Source organism: Camelus dromedarius, chromosome 4 (genome assembly GCF_036321535.1).
Source record: "Camelus dromedarius isolate mCamDro1 chromosome 4, mCamDro1.pat, whole genome shotgun sequence".
Lineage (NCBI taxonomy): Eukaryota > Metazoa > Chordata > Mammalia > Artiodactyla > Camelidae > Camelus > Camelus dromedarius.
In genome coordinates this window covers 59,773,510-59,795,514 of record NC_087439.1, presented here as the reverse complement: position 1 = coordinate 59,795,514, position 22,005 = coordinate 59,773,510, and the positions used below count along the sequence as shown (strand labels likewise).

The 22,005-nt window shown below is 34.1% G+C and overlaps 1 protein-coding gene across 1 annotated transcript in view; it reads right to left on the bottom strand.

The window, feature by feature from the left end:
- ANKAR (ankyrin and armadillo repeat containing) overlaps positions 1-22,005 on the bottom strand; it is a 54,815-nt gene that overhangs the window by 8,157 nt on the left and 24,653 nt on the right. Inside the window, exons 10-19 of the mRNA XM_031451800.2 lie at positions 21,597-21,701; positions 20,000-20,241; positions 15,166-15,334; positions 10,775-11,016; positions 10,451-10,604; positions 10,204-10,365; positions 5,510-5,616; positions 3,786-3,908; positions 927-1,085; positions 99-216 (exon numbers count right to left, since the gene is read on the bottom strand). Coding sequence (XP_031307660.2) covers positions 99-216; positions 927-1,085; positions 3,786-3,908; positions 5,510-5,616; positions 10,204-10,365; positions 10,451-10,604; positions 10,775-11,016; positions 15,166-15,334; positions 20,000-20,241; positions 21,597-21,701 — 1,581 coding nt within the window. The remainder of the gene's footprint in view (positions 1-98; positions 217-926; positions 1,086-3,785; positions 3,909-5,509; positions 5,617-10,203; positions 10,366-10,450; positions 10,605-10,774; positions 11,017-15,165; positions 15,335-19,999; positions 20,242-21,596; positions 21,702-22,005) is intronic.

Here is a 22,005-nt window from a genome sequence, read left to right as displayed (position 1 = left end):
ACAGAGTATCAGGCTTATTTTATAATTGCTCAGATTACAAAAAACAATTTTTGAAGATAGTTTTATGTGGATACAATTAGCTTCTAGTTATTTCTTACCTGTCAAGACAATAGTAGTGGAATGAACTGAATATAGACTATCAACTAAAATAGTAACGCCTCTTGCAGACAAAGTAATGTAGTCCACATCTATAATGACTTTAGCTAATATAATAATCTGAAAACAAAAAGCATAGAATCACTGAATATTTTCTACTCAGCTTCTGTAATTAAGCTTATATTTTGAGAGGTTACTTCTCAGGAAGGTAAGAGGGATAATTTGGTATGATTCAATAGCTGAGAAGCAAGTGGTGCAGGGAGGACCTAGAGTACGTATCTCTGTCTGATCATTGCAGTGACCATTGTAGGTCATGTTATTCTTTCTATAGTGTTTGCAGCTTTTGCATCCTTGAAGTATGGGTTCATAGAAAATACTTCTAAAGGTCATAGGATAGGAAAAGAGGAGAGAATAAGACTAAGAGTAATCCAGATATATATGGCTGTCAATATGGCTGAAGAATTAGGTGATCAGCTAAAGATCTGCAGTTAGAAAACTTACATGGACACTACCTACCATTTTCTGTACCTATTTCTTTGTATACTGGGGGTGATGAAAATAATACTGTATGTCTATCAACTTGATAGGGTTGTTACAAGCATCAGATGAGGTATAAATGCAAAAGTGCCTTGTAAATTGTAAAACTATATATATGAAGAAATCCTCACAGATAATGGAGTTTTTATGAAGTGGAAGGGGCTGGTGTGAAAAATACTACGAATTTTACAAACGAGCAAACATTTTTCCAGATCCAACATTTATTCTAATTTTCCAGTTTTCACTAAAAAGACATATTTATTGGTTGGAAGTTTTAACTTTCAATTTTATACCTGAAATGCTGCCATTGCCTTCTCAGTTTCAATTGTTGATGCAAGAAAAGGTTCAAAAATCGATATGGTCATTATTCCACTTTCCAATATTAAGTATTGTTGAAAGCGGTTATTGAAGGCAAAAAGAGTTAATGCATAGCCCGCTCTTAAACAAATATCCTAGAAATAGGAGAAACAAGCATTATCTTTAACTTACTTCATTTATCATGGTACTCTAGGAAACAGATTTTGAATTCTTACCCATTAAAATATATTGCAGTCTTCTCTCTGGGAGTAAAATATGACATTATTGGGGAAAACAGATAATAGAGTTACCCCAGAATGTTACTGAACAGATAAAATAGAGAATTGGATTGTGGTATCAGGGAGAAGAAAAGAGAAAAAAATTATTTTTAAAGGGAATGTTAGATTACTGATTATGCAAATAAAATGAAATATGTTACCTAAATGGTAACAGAAAACTCCATAATTTCATTAACCTTCAGCTTTTTTTGTTTCAACAAGTTTTTATTCTTATTTCAACATTTCAAAGTAAAGTTGATAAATGAAAACTTCCCTTGTATAGCATGAAATATACTGAATTTTATGCATTGTGGGATGATCTCTATCATCTCTTAAAGTAAGTTTATTTGTAAAATTCTATTGTACTATATTCTAAGGGAGAATAAAAGAAAAATGATTTCTTTTAAAAATCTCATTTTAACATTCTGAGACTGGACAAACAGAGCAAAAGCCAGTTCTTCCTTAGAGGCAGTCTGCTTGCCAAAGATTAACGGGTATACTTGATTTTCTAGAAAAACCCAAAAGATAGAATCTTATCACTAATATTCTTTTTAATATTTCATTTGAACATTATAGTACAGGGAAAGAGAGAATCATTAATCTTAGTGAGTTTTCTTATGCCACTATTCATCATATAAAAATGCTAAATTTTAAAAATCATATAAAAATACTGAAATATTTACATATAAAATTATATGATGCCTGAGATTTGCTTCAAAAGTAATATAGGGAGACTGAAAGGGCATATAAATGAAATAAGATTGGCATGAGTTGGTAACTGCCAAAGGTAGGTCATAGGACAATTTGAGTTCATTATGCTACTTTCTAACTCTATTTATGCTTGAAATTTTCCATAATAAAAATTAGGTACATACAAAGCAGTCACCTGGTCGCAGACAAGAAAGAGGTGTAAGGTATTAGGTACAGTCAAAGGAAGAGGGTCCAGAGAGTAGAGCAGGTGGTCAGTCTGGGAAGAAAAAGAGAATGATTGAGAGTGGAAGGGGCAGTAGAAGGAAAGGGAGGAGATGGGTTCTTTTGAGGAATAGGGTAATGAGAGTAAAGTGTGGAAGGAGCAGGGCAGAGAGGGAAGAAAAAGGTGCCTTAGAGTCAGTCCAACGTGAATTCCTCATGCTATTATCGCCCATATTACAGCAGCACTTCTCCATCTTTTTCTGTATCACGGTAAAGTAAAATTATATATTCAAAACATAATAATGCAATGACTTCATTTCCCCCACTTAGAACCCTCCTTTATTCCTCAGAATCTCCCAGAATTGAGAGAGGAATAGTTGGCAGTTTTCTTCCCTTATTGCTAATTGCACTATAGATAGTTTGCAAGTCTTCTCTGTTTCTGTAGGGTTAGTCCTATTCAGTGTGGCCCATGGACCAGTGATAGTCCACAGAATGGTTGACAACATGATTATAGAAACTGAGAATAAACATTTAAAACAGCTCTTTCTTACAGTTAAATACTAATTAATAAAGGTCAACGGAAGAAGAGAATTTTTTAAATTGCCATTACATAAATGCCACAGTAATTATTGTTGCATCAGTGGATGCTAAAATTGGTGAGCAAAAGTTTGATGCAAAACAGAACATTTCAGTAGTCTCAAAAGTGTCTCACCTCAAGATACTTGTTTATTACAAAGGGAAGAAAGTAACTTTACAGTGAAGAAATATAGCAGACATCACTTTATAAAATCAAGCACCCAGAGTTAACATTGCCAGTTATAAGACGTATCAACATCATGTACCTCCTGAAATGATGGACTGGGAAGGTGAGTGAAGAAGACCATGTCACTTCTGTGCTATTCTTGCCAAAATACATAACTTCAATTTAACCATGAGAAAACATCAGTTAACTCAAATTAAGGGACATTCTACAAAATAACTGGCCTGGACTCACCAAAATCATAATCATGAAAGACAAAAGACTGAGTGTCACAGAGTAAAGGAGACTAAAGAGACATGATAACTAGACGGAATATGGGATCCTGGATTTGATTCTGGAATCGGAAAAGGGCATTGGTGAGAAAACTGTCAAAATTTAAATGCGGTCTGCAGATTAGCTAATACTATTATATCAATGTTAATTTCTTGGTTGATATCCAGGAAAGCTGTATGAAGGATATGCCAGAACACTCTGTACTAGTTTTGCAAATTTATGGAAAGTCTAAATATTTCAAAATTTAAAGTTTGGTTGTTGTAAAATTAGCTCCCCATAACAGATTGCTGGGGAAAAGCTATTCCTTCAATACAAATAGTTTGAGAAGCACCACTCTAGAATACTGGGTAAGAAGTGAGGGCTGAAAGGTCATAAAATTAGGTTCAAGGCTTGATGTATGCAGGACAGGAGAGATTTGTTTTTTGAATCTTCACCAAGTATTAAAATTGCTACATTTCAAAGATGAAATGCAACTATAAGAAATATGAAACAATATTATTCCATCATTACAAACTAACAACCATTTCTTAATATATTTAAATATTGCTATGAAAAAGATGATGAAAATTTGAGCATGCAGTTTAAAAACCCTTTTATTCTAAATGAACTCTAACATTTTGTACAGTTATTACCTTATCTTGTGAGTGAAGAAGATAAAGGACATCATCATAATTAAATCCTTCCTTTTCTTGTAATTCATACTGTAACAGATCATTCCTTAGGACAATGCATGCCAAGGAAAATGCCACTTCAACCTAAATATGTGATTTTCAGAAATTAATTTATTTTTCACTAATGGTTTATCAAGTGACATATTTCATTGTACAAATATTTATATGGGATACCATAAAATCCATTAATTCCAATTCTCTGACTAGTATTTAGAGAGCAGCATTTACCACTTCTGGAGGTATGTCCCTTAAAATTTGTAACAGCTGGGAAAATATCCTGTGTGCTGCACAACCACAAAGCTCCATTTGAGGGCATGAGAGGAGGCAACTGGAGCTTGCAGGACATGTGAAGAAGTATTATCTTAAGTGCATAGTTGTATCCCTTCTACACTTAAGAAAGGGTTTTGTTTTTTTTTTAGTTTTCTGGCATGGATTAAAAGGCTGTTTTGAACTGTTAGCTACTGACCATTAAGTTGTAAGGCTTTAATGGAATGCCTTCAATTGAAGCAAAGCATTGGGGAATACTTTTTCCTCCTCTAGTTCTGGAGTCATTTAATGCACATTCTGAAGCCCTTTAACAAGATTAATGAAACTTGTTTTACTATTGGGCTCAACAGACAAGTTTTTTAAGTATTACACTGTGCATTTCTATGAGAAGTGTTACAAATTTAAAAAGCATGATTATTATTGCAAAAATATTTTATTTACCAGAGAACCTTATTTGAGGAAAAGTATTAAAATGTATTTATGTTCTGTTTTAACAAGTTTAAGGACTCAATGAACATATATACAGAAATATAGATGGATGCGATTGAAGCAAACTGTTTTGCCATGAAAATGCAAATTTTAAAATAAAAATGTGTTTTTGTGTGTCATTTTTCCTTAGACTTATGAAATTTGTACTTTTGAAAGGCAGTGCAGTTTTTACATATAATTCAAGGCAAAAAATTGCTAGCATATGCCTCTTCCTTTTGTTCCCTGAATCAACTCCTACAATGAAATAATCTCTTTCATAGCAAGAAAAGCCAAATAACTGATAACAAAGATGTTCCTTAAAAGAAATTTGCTTACGTATTTTTCTCCTGTTATTTTTATTTTCTCATTTCCAACAGAGCCCATACCAAATTTTGAAGAGAAAATGTATTTTTTGTTATTACTAGAAGTAAACGGAAGAAGGAACAACTCTTCAGCAGCTCATAGTAACACTTAGCTGTGTCCACCCTTGAGAAAGCTGTTGCCACCAGCCAACACAGGCTGCTTGGTAAAAGACAGGGCTGTTTTGATGGTGTGGCACTGACAGGATTCACTTACATTTGAGAAATTTTGCTACATAAATCACACATTCTCATTATCCCCACCCAGTTTTAGCAACCAGTATCTGAAGAAGTAGGGAAGAAATTCTATGAATAATCAAATATCTAAGGAGTAAGACTTTTGTGATGAGTAAGGACATAAGACTTTCTTACTGTATTTGAAGACATCATATTTTAATAAAATTTAATACTATCCTTACTACTATTTTTTATCAACTTTTTTGTTTAAAACTTCTAGGATTTTGTTGAAAAGGTTAAATATTTTTATTATACTTGTGAGCTTGCATAAAGATAAATATTATTCTTTAAAAAGTCTTGTTTCTATTAATTTTTACTATATCAGAAAAAAAAACCTTAAAACTGTATATATACCTTAATGTTAGGAGAAGGGTGATTTCTCAGTAGTTGAATAAGTACTGGAAGGGCATTTTCATCTACAACAAATTGTTGACTAATGGGATTGCTTGTATGGGCAACACCTGTAAGAATCCACATCTCAATGAGATTATTTTCCTCTTGGAAATGGTAAAGTCAAACATAGCTTGATATGTTTGGTTGATAAAGTGTCCTACTAGTGTAATATGGTTAGTAAATTACAAAAGGAAATGCTACATTGACACTATTTTACCTTAATTTTTTTAAAGGCAAAGTGAATAAACATAGAAATTTTACTGTTAGAAGTGTGAATGGTTTTCTAATAGTCACACACACACACAAAAATTAGAAGTGCTAACCTATCAGGCAATAATATAATAGCTGTCATTTATTGAAGAATTATTATGTGCAAGAAGCTTCAGCTTATAGTTACTATTGTTTTCCATACAAAGTTTATTTTTACAAAAATACCTAGAGTACATCACCAGGTTAAAATTTCTGGATACCTTAAATACACATACTAAAAAAAGATAATCTTACTGTCTCCTTTTAAACACTACTTTAAATTTTAGGCCTAATCTCAATGAAGAAACTCTTATATATTTAAATATAAATATAAGATCGGGCCTGTCTGTGAACAATGAAGAGAAACCACCTACTTACTATGACCTGGGGAAGTCTGAAGGGACCAAGGGAAATGGAGCAAAGAACATTTTTGTTTTCTTGTCCCCTACTCCCCTGACTGGCCACCGGGGGGATGTATACAGACACTAATTACATGAGTAGTCTCCATTCAGCTGGCAGGTACTGAATGCCCAATGCACCTGGCACTGAGGTCGGAGGTAGGGCTAAAAGAAGGAATTAGAATCTTTGCCCACAAGAAGTTTTTATTTTATAGGGTAGGCAACTATTTAATAAATGATTTCAATACCACGTAATAAGTGCTTTAACAAAGGTTAGAAAAGTACACTTGAAGTACAGAAGAGAGATTTGTGTTCCAGTTCCTACTGGCCCGAGTGTAGATACCTCATTATACAAGGGGCTGTACAAAGAGATCGTCTCTTCTGAAAGGAATCATCTCAAAATGGGGTTAAGTTAGTTCCAAAGTAAAGGCTGCTCTCGACTTGTCTTACTTAACAAAGCTTAAAAGCTATCTGCTAAAGGATAAAATTGATCCCAGGTGAAATAACTGCATGCAAGAATAGAGCCTAACTCTCTAAAAGAAAACAGTAAGATCCAGCATCTACCAATGTAAAACTCACAGTGTCCATGGAGACACACAATCAGGAAGACTGGAATTATGCTACTACAAGCCAAGGAATTACTAGAAGCTAAGAGAGAGGCCTGGAACAGATCCTTTCGTAGAACCCCTGGGGCAGCATGGCCTTTCTGTTGCCTTGATCTTGGATTTCTAGCCTCCAGAACAATACCACAATAAACTTGTTGTTTAAGACACGCACTGTGTGGTACTTTGTTACAGCAGCCTCAGCAAACTAATACACCCTTTCTTAAAATGAGGTCATAAAAAATAATGGAAGTATTTCAACATATAGGCTACAAAGGTATCAAAATGATACTTCTAACACAATAAAAGTATCTAATCCCTAAGGAAAAGGCAAGCCTATTTAACATATATTAGTACTTCAAACTCAGGTGTCAATAGAAACTAAAATAAAAAGGATGTGTTCAAAAAAATTATAAAACAATGTCTAGCATTCAATCAAAATTTCTTATGCATGATGTTAAAATATGAAATAGCTAAGATAAAATTGACAATATGTGTAAGAATTGTATATTGGAAACCATAAAACATTGTTGAGAGACATTAAAGGAGACCTAATTAATGGAGAAATAAACCATGTTTATGGATTGGAAAACTTGACATTCAGATGTACCTTCTCCCCAAATTAACTTATAGAGTCCATGCAATTCCAATCAAAATAACAGAAGATCTTTTTTGACAGGTTAATTTTAAAAATTATATGGCACACAAAGGACTTGGAATAGCCAAAACAACTTTGAAAAAGAATAGCAAGGTTGAAAAGACTTATGCTACCTGCTTTCAAGATTTACTGTAAATCTACAGTAATTAAGACAGTGAGTATAACATAAAATAGACAAATAGTTAAATACAACAAAATAAAAAGTCAAGAAGTAAACCCACAAATATCTAATCAATTTATTTTTGATAAAGGTAACTTGCTAATTCAATGGAGGTAAAGATAATCTTTTCAATAAATGATACTGAAGCAATTGGACAGCCATATGTGAAAAGAATTAATATCAGCCATATGCAAAAACTAACTCAGAATGGATCATACATCAAAATGTGGAGGAAAACAGAAAACCTTTATGATCTTGGATTTAGCAGAGAATTCTTAAAGAGGCCACAAAACCTACAAACTAAAAAAATTTTTAATCAATAAATTGGACTTCATCAAAATTTAAAAGTTTGGCTCTTCAAAAGATGCTGTTACAAAAATGGGTGACTGGGAGAAACGGACTGGGGGAAAATTTATGCAAAACATGCATCTAACAAGAAGTATCTAGAATTTATAAAGAATGCTTACTACTCAAGACAATACAATGTAAAAATGGGCAAAGTATCTGAACAGATACTTCACCAAAGAAGACACACAAATGACAAACAAATGAAAAGATGCTCTACATAATTCGTCATTAGGAAAATGCTAACTAAAACCACAATAAAATTTACTACACGCCCACTAGAATAGTAAAATTACCATACTAAGTGTTGACGAGGATGTGAAGCTACTGAAACTCATATACTGCTGGTAAGAATGCAGAGTGGTAACAATACTTTAAAAAACAGTCTGGCAGTTTCTCTAAAAGTTAAACATATGCCTATCATATAACCCAGCAATCCTATTTCTAGATATTTACCCAAGAGAAATGAAAATGTATCTATTCCAAAATTTGTACACAAATATTCATAACAGTTTTGTTTATTATAGCAAGAAACAGGAAGCAATCTAAATGTCCATCAATGGGTACTTGGATAAACAAATCAGACTATATCTGTAAGTATTAAGGTTTTCCAGAGAACAACAGGACATGTGTGTATGTATATTATAAAGCATAAAATTAACCACCACACCATACAATGAGATACTACTCAGCACTGAAAGAGAAGTATCTTATTGATATTTGGTACAATAATATGGATGAATATCAAAATAATTATGTTGAGTGGAATAAGCAAGAAACAAATACATCTGTAAAATTCTATTTACATAAAATTCTAGAAAATGCAAACTAATCTATAGTGATAGAAAACAGAGCAGCAGTTATCTAAGGATAGGGTGCAAAGAGGCAGGAGTTACAAAGGGGCACAATGAAACATTTGTGGGTGATTATTATATTCACTTGTGTGATTGTGGTAATGGTGTCAGAGCTGAATACGTATGTCAAAACTCATCAAACTACACTTTAAATAATGTATTTAATATTTTACTCTATTATATACTTTATTTAAATATTTTCTTATATGTAAGTTGTATTTCAATAGAGCTTTTAAAAACCCCACATTTAAAAAGTTCTAGGTGTGCAAAGTAGCAGGAAAATATGATTCATAATCAAGAAGAAAATCAACCAATAAAAAGAGACCCAGATATGACAGATACTGAAACTAGTTACAGAGATGTTAAAACAGCTATTTTAAATAAGCTCCATATGTCCAAGAATAGAAAAAAACATTAACATGGTGAGGAAGAAAAAGGAAGAGGTGTGTATGTCTGTGTAAACAGTCTAAGCTGGTAAGTTTGAAAGCAAGAGTTTTTTCCCTGTAGTTCTACCGGAGAACCCCTGTTCATGGTAAATGTGGAAGCTCTGAAGTGAACTTACGAAAAGAAATTGCACATGTGTATCAGTTATCTTTGTATTTGTGTTATCATTTACTAGAATTTTAGAAATATAATTTATAGCATAGATTCTGGCTAAAAACAAAACAAATATTATTTTGTCTGACTTGATTGCCTTGAAGCAGTTAGTGAATTTCAGGAAAGTAGCTTTTTTAAGAAAGGAGGAAAATAATTTTTTTGAAACCAATTCCTACATTCTTCATCCAGTGAGATTTTTTTCTTTTTAGGAAATACAATGGACTAGAAATTAAGGGTTTTTTTTCTCCCTGTTGTCTGCAAGAAGCAGTCTACAGCAGTCCCATACATTCATGCAGGTCAGCAAAGATGTTGATTTTGTATTTTTGGTAGGTCAATCACTGACAATTCCACAACATTTTTCAGATATCCCAAAATATTAATTCTTTTGCAATGAAAGGAACAACTAGACTGAGTGGCCACAACAGAAACAAAGTATCATTATGGAAAGAGACTGTGATTGAAAATGTACTCCAGCATTAAAAACTCTTCTATACCTTCAAAAACATACAGTCCTTGAGATTCAAAGTAAGAAATATTTTTCTCTTAAACTTAAAAAAGGAGAGTTAAGTAAAAATAGCCAAGGCTCATGGTCCTCATTTCTCATTCTAACCAGAGTTCAAGACCAAGACTGATACAATATTCTTAATTACACCACTTTTACTCATTAAGGTCTCAGAGAAATAAAAACATTATAATAATAGATTAGATATGGTTAAGGGCTCTAACAGTTGGGATAGGGAGGAAGAGAAGTATCTTACTGATATTTTTAAAACTGAGAATAAATTTACAAACCAATACAAATGGATCCCACCGCTTTGATAACACTCAAAAGTGTGCCTTCAGCTATTTTACTAATCCTTAGTAAGCGAACCAGTGGTGCAATTCCATTTCCTTCACATATTTGGTTTTGGTGCATCCTGCTGTCCTTGCTTAGAGCTATGACTGCTTCACCTCCTGGCAAAGAAAAGCAAGAAACATGTCTTAATACGCCAGTGTCCTCTTCTATATTGTGCAGATGTAAGCACAGAAAATAACTTACCAACATACTGCATTTTAGCTGATGGTGACAAAAGCATATTTATTATAAAGTTGTATCCAATCTGTTCTGCCATATACTTTTGTTGTTTTAGTGTTTGTCCTGCCAAGGCCCAAAGTGCTGCAGCTCCTTGTTCCTTAACATCTGTTTGAAATGCCTATTTAAAAAAATATTCCATTCACCAATGAGGATTTGTTGACTACCGTAGGAAATCATGTTTAATAAAATGTTTATTCCAGAATTGGTCTGAGTTTTCCTTTCATGTAACTAAATTCAATACTGCATAATTTGTCTAAGAACAATGACAGGTAATCATAAAATTCCTACCTTGAGGAGTTTTAAAAGGTATTTACTTAATGATTTTTCCAGAAATGCTCTCTGTATAGCTGGGTTGTAACTTGCCAGTGCCTCCACAGCCACTGCACCCTTCACTTGGACACTAAGGTGTTTTCCTTTAAAAAGAGCCACCAGAGGAGGAATGGCTCCTTCCATAGCCATCGCATCCTGAACTTCCTTGTTGCCACGTGCAACTTCAGCAATTGTAACAGAGGATACAGCCTTCAACACATCTTCAAATGAATTCAAGAACTAGTTAAATAAATCTTGTAAAAAGAAAGAGTATAAAAATGCAGCATATCACTAGTTTCCCATATTTTAAAATCAAATATAGAATTTATAAAAAATGTAGACAATAGAATAGAAAAAAGAAAGAAAACTCTCCAGATTTTCACCACCCAAGAGCAAACATTTCACTTAGACTCATCCACCATTTTTATAAGTATTATATATGATAGCTTTAGTGTTACAGACATATATAATATAGTTGTACTATAAGCACGATATCCTGTGTTTTAATTACCAGTAAAATTTTCCCCATTTTTTGAGGGAAAAGGTAGAGTATGTGCTTAGTATGCTTAGCATGCATGAGGTCCTGGGTTCAGTCCCCAGTACCTCCGTTAAAAAATAATAATAAATAAACAACCCGCAAATTTTTTCCCATTTTTTATGAACATCAGTGTCTCCTAAATATTCCATAAATGGGTGTTCCATTAAGGAAATCACATTTTCTTAAACATTCACATTTTTAAAAATATGTGTCATTTCCAACTTTCCACTCTTTTAAACAATGCTTAGGAGAAATCTTAGCTCATAGGCATTTCCTTCCTGCATATATTTTTTTCCCTTAGTATAGAGTCCTAGTGATCATTGGAATAATATAATATATTCCCAGTAAACTGATTTTCAAATGAGTTTTTTCTTTTTTTTTAATTGAAGTGTAGTTGATGTACACTATCATGTTAGTTTCAGGTGTACAATGTATTGATTTGATATTTAAATACATTATGAAGTGATCACCACAAAATGTATAGTAATCACCTGTCCCCATATGAAGTTATTTTGGTATTACTGACCATATTCCTTGTGCCATATATTACACCCTCATTACTTATTTTATAACTAGAAGTTTTTACTCTTAATCCTCTTGTCCTATTTTGCACAATCCTCAACCCCTCTTGCCTCTGGCAACTACCAGTTTGTTCTCTATATCTAAGTCCGTTTTTGTTTTGTTACTTCACTTATTTGGGTTTTTAGATTCCACAGTTTGTTGAGGATTTTTGCATCCATGTTTGTCAGGGATATTGACCTGTAATTTTCTTTTTTTGTAGTTCCTTTGGTTTTGGTGTCTGGGTAATGGTGGCCTTATAGAATGAGTCTGGAAGTGTATCTTCCTCTTTAATTTTCTGGAATACTTTGAAAAGAATAGGTGTTAACTCTTCTATAAATGTTTACAACTCACCTGTGAAGCTGTCCAGCCCTGGACTTTAGTTTATTGGGGTTTTTTTGATTATACTGATTCAGTTGCACTGCCAATGTCAACCTGTTTCTATTTCTTCCTGATTAAGTTTTGGAAGATTGTGTAATTCCATAAATTTATCCATTTGTTCTAGGTTGTCCAATTTGTTGGCTTATAATTGTTTGTAGTAACCTCTTATGAACCTTCATATTTCTGTAGAGTCCGTTTTAAATTCTTTTCATTTCTAATTTTATTTATTTCGGCCCTTGCTGTTTTTTTTCTTGCCGAGTCTAGCTAAAGATTTATCAATTTTGTTTATTTTTCCAAAGAACCAGCTCTTAGTTTCACTGATCTTTTCATGTATTTATTTTAGTCTCTGTTTCATTTATTTCCACTCTTGATATTTATTATATCCTTCCTTCTACTAATTTAGTTTGTTCTTCTTTTTCTAATTCCTTTACACGTAAGGTTAGATTGTAATTATTTGGGTTTTTTTTCTCATTTCCTGGTGTAAGTCTGTATCACTAAACTTCTTTCTTAAAACTGCTTTTGCTGCTTTGCATAGATTTTGGAAAGTTTTATTTTTGTTTTGTCTTGAAGTATTTTTCTAATTTCCTCTTTGATTTCTTCATTGACCCATTGTTTTTTTAGTAATTGTTTTTTTAGTAACATGTTTACTCTCCATGTGCTTGTGTTTTTCCCATTTTAGTTCCTGTAATTGATTTTTAGTTTCATACCATTGTGGTCAGACAAAATGCTTGATATAATTTCTATCCTCTTAAATTTGTTGAGATTAGTTTTGTGGCCTCACGTGTAATGTATCTAGAGAATGTTCCATGTATACTTGAAAAGAATATGTATTCTGCTGGGTTTTGACAGACTGTTCTTTATATATCTATTAAGTGTCACTGGTCTAATGTGTCACTTAAGGCCAATGTCTCCTTATTGATTTTGTTTTGATGATCTAACCATTGACGTAAGTGGGTGTTAAAGTCCCCTACTACTATTGTGTTAGTGTCAATTTCTCCCTTTATGTTTGTTAATATTGCTTTATGTATTTAGTTGCTCCTATCTTGGTGGCATATGTATTTACAAATGTTATATCTTCTCATTGAATTGAAACTTTTCATCATTATGTAATGCCCTTATGTCTTGTAATAATCTTTGTTTTAAAGTCTGTTTTGTCTGATATAAGTAATGCTATGCCAGCTATCTTTTTATTTTCACTAGCAAGGAATATCTTTTTCCATCTCCTCACTTTCAGTCTGTGTCTTTATATCTAAAACGAAAAATATACATATTTCAAATTTTCTAATTCCAGTTCAACCCCACAGGATTATTTATTGCCTTTCCACATTCTGTATATTTCCTTTCAAAGTGAGAACCAATAGTATTAACAGTTTATCCTTTTGGTCAGTCCTACAATACTTACAACACAGGTTCAGAGCTGTTTCACCCATATCACTGTGAAATACAAACCCACTAAGGAGGAGTTTGAAGCAAGCAGCTAAACATGGGTAAAGCAAAGGCATCAAACCAACCAAACTCAGCAAAGACTGAGGAACCCCTGGAGATAGGGTTAAGACTAAGGAGATGTTAACAAATCCACAGTCTCAAGAAACTGCATGTCAGTGTACTTTGGGGCCACTTAATGCACGAAATCATAGAGTGGCTCAGAATAGTTAAGATGATATTGGAATTAATAAAATTCTTTTGTGATCCCCTGCAACTTAAGAGTACAACTAACATCCAGGAGAATTACTTCTTAAAGCACTAAAATTACAAATGTAGCATTTATAAATTATAAATTGGGAGAAAAAACAATTAAAATTTGTTTTAATTATTTATCTTCCTTCAGGTGAAAAAATGTTATAGATTACAATACAGGATAAATTACTTTGATTCAGGTTTCAGATGAGGCAAGAGCCCCAAAAAGAAATGATTATGATCATTTACTCCTATAGCTTTCTCTTATGAATTCATTTATTGTTTATTTATCCAAATGGCCCCTACAAGTTGTGCTTTGTTCAAGCATTTGGGGTTGGGAGGATGAAAAAGGATGAGGAATACCTATTCTCTGACTTTAGGAATTTGTATAAAGGAAAAGATTTTCAAGTGATTTCACTACGTGATAGAGAGCCTTAGAAGGTGATAATTGCTTAAGTTCGAAGTTCTAAAGTAAAGAAAGCCCTCTGCAACAATCCCCTTATCCATAACCTTGTCTTACATTTTAACCAGTGTATTTAATTCTGTACTCATTCTCAGAGAACTAGAATGAAAGGCAAATGATAAGCTGAGCAGGAAGAAAAATATACAAGCTTTTCTCAAAATTTTTATGCCCCCCAAATATGAAGAAAAGCATAGATTTGAAGCTCATACTGTTATGCGTATGCTCACTGGAATAAGAAAATTCTTACAGAACCTAAGAGATCATTTGAAGTGGCTGTAGAAACTACCTTATAGCTTCTGGTGTTCTTTGTACTTCAGAGTCTAATAATTAGCCTAATGATCTGATGACCTTGAATTCTGATATCAAATATCCAACGACAAATCTGAGGTTCATATTGTAACTTGAAAAATAGCTTCCAATGATCAATATATGTGTTATTCACACAAGGAGGCATGTACTTGAGTCCCTGAGCATATTAACTATATTATTTTCATTACAATATTTCCAATTTTTAAAGTGTCTAAAATGTTTTAAAATGTCATAATTTAAAGAATTATGGTGTTGAGAGTCAATTCCTTTTATAAACCTAGCAGTTTAAATTTAAGTCTTGAAGAATTTAGGTTATATTACATATGCCTAGATCCATCCTAAGATAAATCCAGGACATCTGTTCATATAGGACAAGTCCAAACCTAAGTTTGCTTCACTTAATGTATCTAGTCACTTTAAAATTATATAGAAATAGAGGCTCACCTGAATCAGAACTCAGAAATGTGATAAGATACGTGATGCCTTTATGGTCTCTCACTGCTCTTTGATTATTTTCATTTCCTGTACATAATACCCGTATACAGTTCATTACATTCACTAGCACACTTTCTATCTCTAAGTTTAAGAGATTTATCAGAGCTGGGATTCCATTCTAAAATAAATAAAAGGTTCAATTATAACTGAACTTATTTAAGATATGTGCAATCATTTTTTCGAAACACAAATCTATGATCTTTCTTGCTATGAATATCTGCTTGTTTAGGAGAGAACAATTGCCCATAAACAAGTATGTCTACTGATATGGCACATTCAATGACAGTTATTACAACTTCGAGCAAATCCTATGCTTTAATATTAAGGTAAGTATTCAATAAAGATATTTTAAATAGCTTCCTGTGTACCAAAGTAATTTGAGGCTGTAAGTTCACTGTAATATTTAAGTATCTAAAAGTGAAACAGCTGAGTAAGATCAACTGAATACAGTGCCCATTTGGAACATTTGCCATTGTAGACACTGCAGTGGTAATTGGTAATTATATTTGTGCAACACAAAATGTTATTTTTAAGTGTGAATATAATTTCCGAACTTTAAATGGAGTAAAGATGACATTTCTCCCTACTAACAAATAATGCGAGAATATTAAGATAAGAAACAGAAATGTAATATCATTTTCAATAAAGCTAGGATACATTTGTAATGTTGAACCATAATAAATGTTTATGAGTAGCCAACAGGGATGGGCAAGATCTCCCATGGCCACTGGCTACAGGAAATGCTGACGAAGCACAGTTTTCCAAAATAAGTGGCTCTACCTTGAGGGACAGGAAAACACACACACACAATTCCCTGTCTGGAACAACAGAAATGGGTATGCAAGATGTCAGCAGGATCTTTCCTGGACCAATTTGGTATAAAGTTTCAAAAATTAAGGAAGGCAATGATGAACAAAGAATCATACCAACAAGATGTTTGACAGAAGTGGCCTATTGGTGAGGTAAAAAGGAAGAAATAGACTTTGCTTTGTGGAGAAGATAGAATCTACATTACGAGTATTACATTCCAGTCTCTGTTGACTACAGGGAAGTAAAGCTGAAAGGACCCATGTGTACAACTCTGTAGCATATGTCTTATTCTTGCTAGCCCAGAACATGGATCTGGACCCTTTCCCACATATATTTTCTGAAAATAGCCAGACCTGAAAGAACTCATCTAATTCAAAGTAAGTAATGATCAAAAAGGAACTAGAACAGGATCTGTCCAAATATAAGAGAAAAAGCAGGGAAAACTTATGACAGACAAAGAATGCTTGTCAGAAAAATATGTCACAAAGTAGATGAAAAATTTTAACCCCAAATGGTATATTATTATCAATGAAAAAAAATAAATGAGGCAATCACCTCTATAAAACAAGGGTGCAGAGGAGAGACACTAGTGCTCAGGGAAGATTTTTTGAGACAAGGAGAGGTGAAATATGAGCTGGAAAAGCTCAGGAAAGATGTGGAAAGAGATAAAAGCTGAACTGTAATCCACACAAAAATAAATAATGCCAAACAACATAGCAAGAGACAAAGAGGAGTTGATTGAGGGGAAGAAATGAAGTAAAACAAAACAATGAGTGGAAATGGACTAGAGAGAAAATGATAACTATTGGGAAAAAGTGACATAATGCACAGGTAACTGGCACTCCCAAAGAGAAGAGGCTAGTCAACTCGGTGATGACTAAGTTCACTATTCAGTTTTGACTTTCAACTTACAGCAGCACTTCAACACTATTGAAGGAATCTTCCCTCTTTGGAACACTTGCTTCATTTGGCAGATAGGACAACAGATTGCTCAGGTTTCCTCCTGCCTCACTGCCCATTCCTTCTTAGTCTCCTTTGGAGTCCCTCCAGGTATTTCAGCTTCCCACAGATCCTGGTGACTCAACTTTCAAAAAAATAATGCAGAATATGACCACTTCTCACCACTGCCACTATCACCACCGGTTCAAGACACTGTTATCTGTCACCTGGATGACTGAAATGGCTTTGTCTTGCTGCATCCACTCTTACCCCCCTATTTAAACACAGAGAGTAGAGTGATATAAATCTCTTCACAGAACTTCCCAGAACAAAATCACTCAATGGCTTAACATATACAGAGTAAAAGCCAAGGTATCTAACAATTATCCACATGGCCCTACATGATATGTAGTCCACCGTTGCCCAGCTAAGAGCGTCTCCTATTTCTCTTCCCTCAGCTACTTTTGCTTCACTTGCTATTCCTTGAACACGTCAGACATACTCACTTCATTTACTTTGCACTTGTTTCTTGTGCTCTTCCCAACAGAAAAACATGGCACACTTCCCCGTCTATTTTAGGTTGGTACTCAGATGCCAACTTCTTAGTGAAGTATTTTTCACCAAGCTCCCCCTCTTCCCTATTCTCGTTTAACATACTATATATTTGGTTTGTTTCTTTGCTTACTGTCTTGTTACCCTCGACTAGAATAAAAACTCCAGGAAGGCTGGGATTTTTGTCTGTTTTGTTCACTGCCGTAACCCTAGCACCTGGAAGTGGTTTTCCATATAATAAACCCTCCAAAAGCACTTGTTAATGAATGAACTGAAAGAATACTACAGAAAAAGTATTTTAAAATATGAATTCAAGAAAACATTTTGAAAATAAAAGAAGATGGATTTACATGTTGGAAAGTCACACCAAGCACCAGGGAAAATAGGTAACTAACATTGAGGTTTAAGTCCTGGACTTTAAAGATAAAACAAAAAAGAGGAAGAAAACACTGCTCATACAGTAGGAGGTTTTTAAAAAATCAAAAATGATAACAAAATATGACAGAACTAAGATGAAACATGTCACATTAAGTGTAAATGAGCTATATATACTCAATGAAAAATGAATAATAAAGCAAATCGAAATAAACTGCTTACAAGGGACACATTCATCCTAACTCTGGGTGATTAGAATCACTGGAGATTATAAATTCTAAACGAAACTATAAAACTAACTGACTAACTCTGGATGTGGGCCTTGGGGAGGGGCAAATTTCTAATATATTTTCCAAATACTGATAACAAACCAACCAGCAAGAAATAAAATTGCTGGGAAACAAGATGCTGGAAAAGAAGCCGCTGGAAAACAAACAGCTGGAAAACAAGCCGCACCTAAATTTCCATGGGCTTAAAATATTATATTCACACTTGTTTGCTTAAAATGCACATGCTTGCTTTATTTTAATGTTTTACATAGTAGATGACCTATATATAGCACGTATTATGCTAAAGAAAATTTGTGGTGAGCAATCCTGAGATTGACTATAAGGGCACGAAGGAGGGCAGATATTTCCTTAGGGTGAAACAGTGGACGGTCCTGGAAAGTCAGATCGTCCACTAACAGAACTTTGTTCTGGAATGAAAGCATGCGGTTAAGCCCAGGGGAAATATTTGCTATCTAGAGATGTCCTGGAGGCAATAACAGGATAGATTTAGAAATTTTGCATACCCCGAGGAGGGTGATTGTGCCTGGAAGGGGTAGGCCTGAAATTAATCAATTGGTCAGCAAGCACAACTTGGTGCTTATCACGTAGAATTTCTAAAGCCTCTCCTCTTTGATCACATATTTTTTCTGAGCTGTATACTCCCAATAAATATGATGTCGACCAGGCTTTCAGGACTATCGATCCACAAGATCTTGAGTCCCCTGGTCCCATCTTTGCTCTTTACTTTGTCTCTTTGTTTCTTAAGTCTTATGTCACCCGTCCTCAGACACAGTCCCGAACTGCACTGGACGCAGTATAAAATGACTTGGAAAAATTAAAAAGGATGGGCAAAGCCAAAGTAAATATAAGAGCACACACAAAAAAACAAAGATCACAAACCCAGTTTTGAACAAGACAGAATTCAGGGCAAAAGTATTACACCTGACAAAAAGGGTATATTTTACAATGCTAAATGACTCAATCCATAATGAAGAAGCATCACCTGGAGAAAACTATAAAAATAACCCTATTTATAAATATCTCAAAAATATCTTAGCCAAAACACTAACAGACACAGTAAGGTGGGTTTTATTTGAAAAAATAACAGCATGGCAAAGATTGGTGTTCACAAAAAATACAATTTTCTTCTAATTCTTTCTGGTACACAATTAGGCATTTCCGAGCCAGAATGGAAATAGTCAAGACGGTAGTGTTTCTTGTAATATCTTATAAACAACAAGAAGCAGTCACATCCCCTAGAGCTAAATAGGTAGGTGGCCTGTCTTCCGTGTTGTCCCAGGTGATAGTCCTACCAGATACTCTTGCTGAGAAACATTCTGCCCTGGGCCTCTTGCACGCCTACCAGTGTTGTGAGTGTATCAAGACTGTGACAGTTCTTTCACCTGGGCCATTTCTCAGGCTTTTTATGTAGCTATCACTCCTGAAAGGCGTGGTAACATCTACCTCCAGACAAAGAATAGGCCTGCTTACTGGTTGCTACCAAAGTGATGGGTTTCTTAAGCTCAATGTTCCTCAGATGTGGCACAAACCCAGCGTGCAGGAATGATCTACCCAGGCCCACTGTGTCACCCTGTGAGACCTCGGGGCGGGAAACACAAAACCCTTTGCTCTGCTTGCTCTGGTACCGTCTTGCTCTTGTTTACTTCTGGCCTTCATGGGATTGTGGCAGGTTTGCGCTTTGCCATTCTCATTGAGATTGGAGTTCTTCCCTGAGAGTTTATGAGAGCCACTGCATAATGAAATGGGTATGTATCTTTCTAGCTTCTATATGAGAGAATTATTGTCAGTCAGAATGATGTTTTATGAAAAGAACTTACATGCTTGGCAATGACGTCCTTGTTTTCAAGCTGAGCAATATCGTACAGAATGACGGCACACCGAGAGTGTAGTTCAGGTTCCTCAGAAACCAGCAGGCTGATCAAAGCTGGAATGGCTCCTGCCTCCACCAGAGCGTGCACTATACTTGGGTGGGTTGAGATATTACTCAATAACCCAACTGTTTTGCACTGTAATTTTATTTTGGAGCTTTTTAATAGATTGATTAAAGCAGGAATGGTGCCTGCAATGAAGAGATCAAGAAAAACATGAGCTGCTTGCAATCATATATTGTCAATTTATCATGATAAGATTTAAATAATGTGTATGGGCTTTGTCATATAAACAATTGTCAAATAATTCTATAAAATATTTATTAAAGTTATCTGAAACTACTCAAATGCATTTTTCTGTCTCATCTACATTATAGATAGCTCTCATTGTTTACATATTTGGTTTTCACATGCACACAATCACATACTTCATATTGGCTACACTAAGCCACCTTTGAAACACTGAATTTTGGCTTAAGATTATTGATAAATAAATTCTTTGAGCTACCATTTAGTAGAGTTCAGTTTTGGTTATTGTATCAACTTTGTGTGGCAGTGGCTTGTGCAATTATTTGAGCATTTTATATTTTAGCCACATTGTATACAAGCAACTGAAAAATGAAAATTGCTGAATCCAATAAAAAGCACCCTTAGCCTCATTAATAACAACTGGTTGAAAGATGGAATCACTGAGCATGGTGAAAATAGAAAATCTGGCTTCAGTTAGATGCTTGTTACTTCAGTTCAAAGTGAAAGAAAAGAGTACATTATAGAGCACACGTGACATGCTGGAAATACAATGGGTGTAATTAAGGACGTATGTATGTACTTAGCTACCTGAAATGAAAACTCCATATGACTTGTTTCTCTGCCATTCATTTTTCAGATAAAGAGCTTTTGTTTATGTTTTTAGGAACATATTAGTGGACAACCTATAATAATTTTTTCATTCATTCATTCATTCAAGAAATATTTATGAAAACATCTCATTTGTGCCCAATATTCACATCAGAATAATGGCTATCATAATGGACAATGCAGATAGGACATTCCTGTCATTTCAGAAAGTTTTAATGAGAAGTGCTGTTCTCAAAACAATCCTATGAGGTAGGAACAATTTCATTAATAAGGAAATTAGGTGTGGAGAGGGTAAGCAGTTAGCCTAAGTTCTAAATGCGGAGCTAGTTACAAACCCAGACCTGACTGCTATTTTTAATAAATAAACTGTACAAATACAGAATAGGGATCATTTCTCAGTGAAGGTAAATTTAAGAAGTAGTATGGTGAAGTAATTTAATGTAATTTTTAAATTTCCAAACTGTTAGAGAAATAAGATTTATATAGTTTTGGATCCTGTGTACCTTCTACTTGGAATATAAAATATAAAGTTGACAGGTAAAGGAAATGATCTTAGAAAAAAGGAGAACAGAAACTTAAAATCAACTAAAAAGTCTTCTTCACAATTAAAAATACATTTTAAAGTGACTGAATATATTTCTACATAAAAAAGCATAAGCTAAAAGTTAGTTAATAGATTTTATATCACCTGCATCCAAAATAGATTCCCAGTATCCATCATTTGCTAAGCAGATTACTTCTAAAGACATGATGGCCATCATCCTTCGTTTATAGCTCTCACACTGCAGCATTTCTGGTAAATATTCAACAGAAAAATATATGTTGTTCAACAGAAAAATTCAGGTTGTAATTTCCCAAGAGGTAATGGAATATAGTGGTTCTCTGCTCCACCCTTTCCACTTTTCTGAGTTTCTTTCTCCAGATATTACCACTTTGGACTTTTTCCCTATACCGTCTGTGATTTAAATATCTCCACATTTCTAAATATTTATACACAGTTACCTTTTGCTGTATCAATTTTAGACATCATTGACTGACGTTATGGTAAATGAGAAACTAGCTCTTCCAACACTGCCCTACCATTTCCCCATATTTGT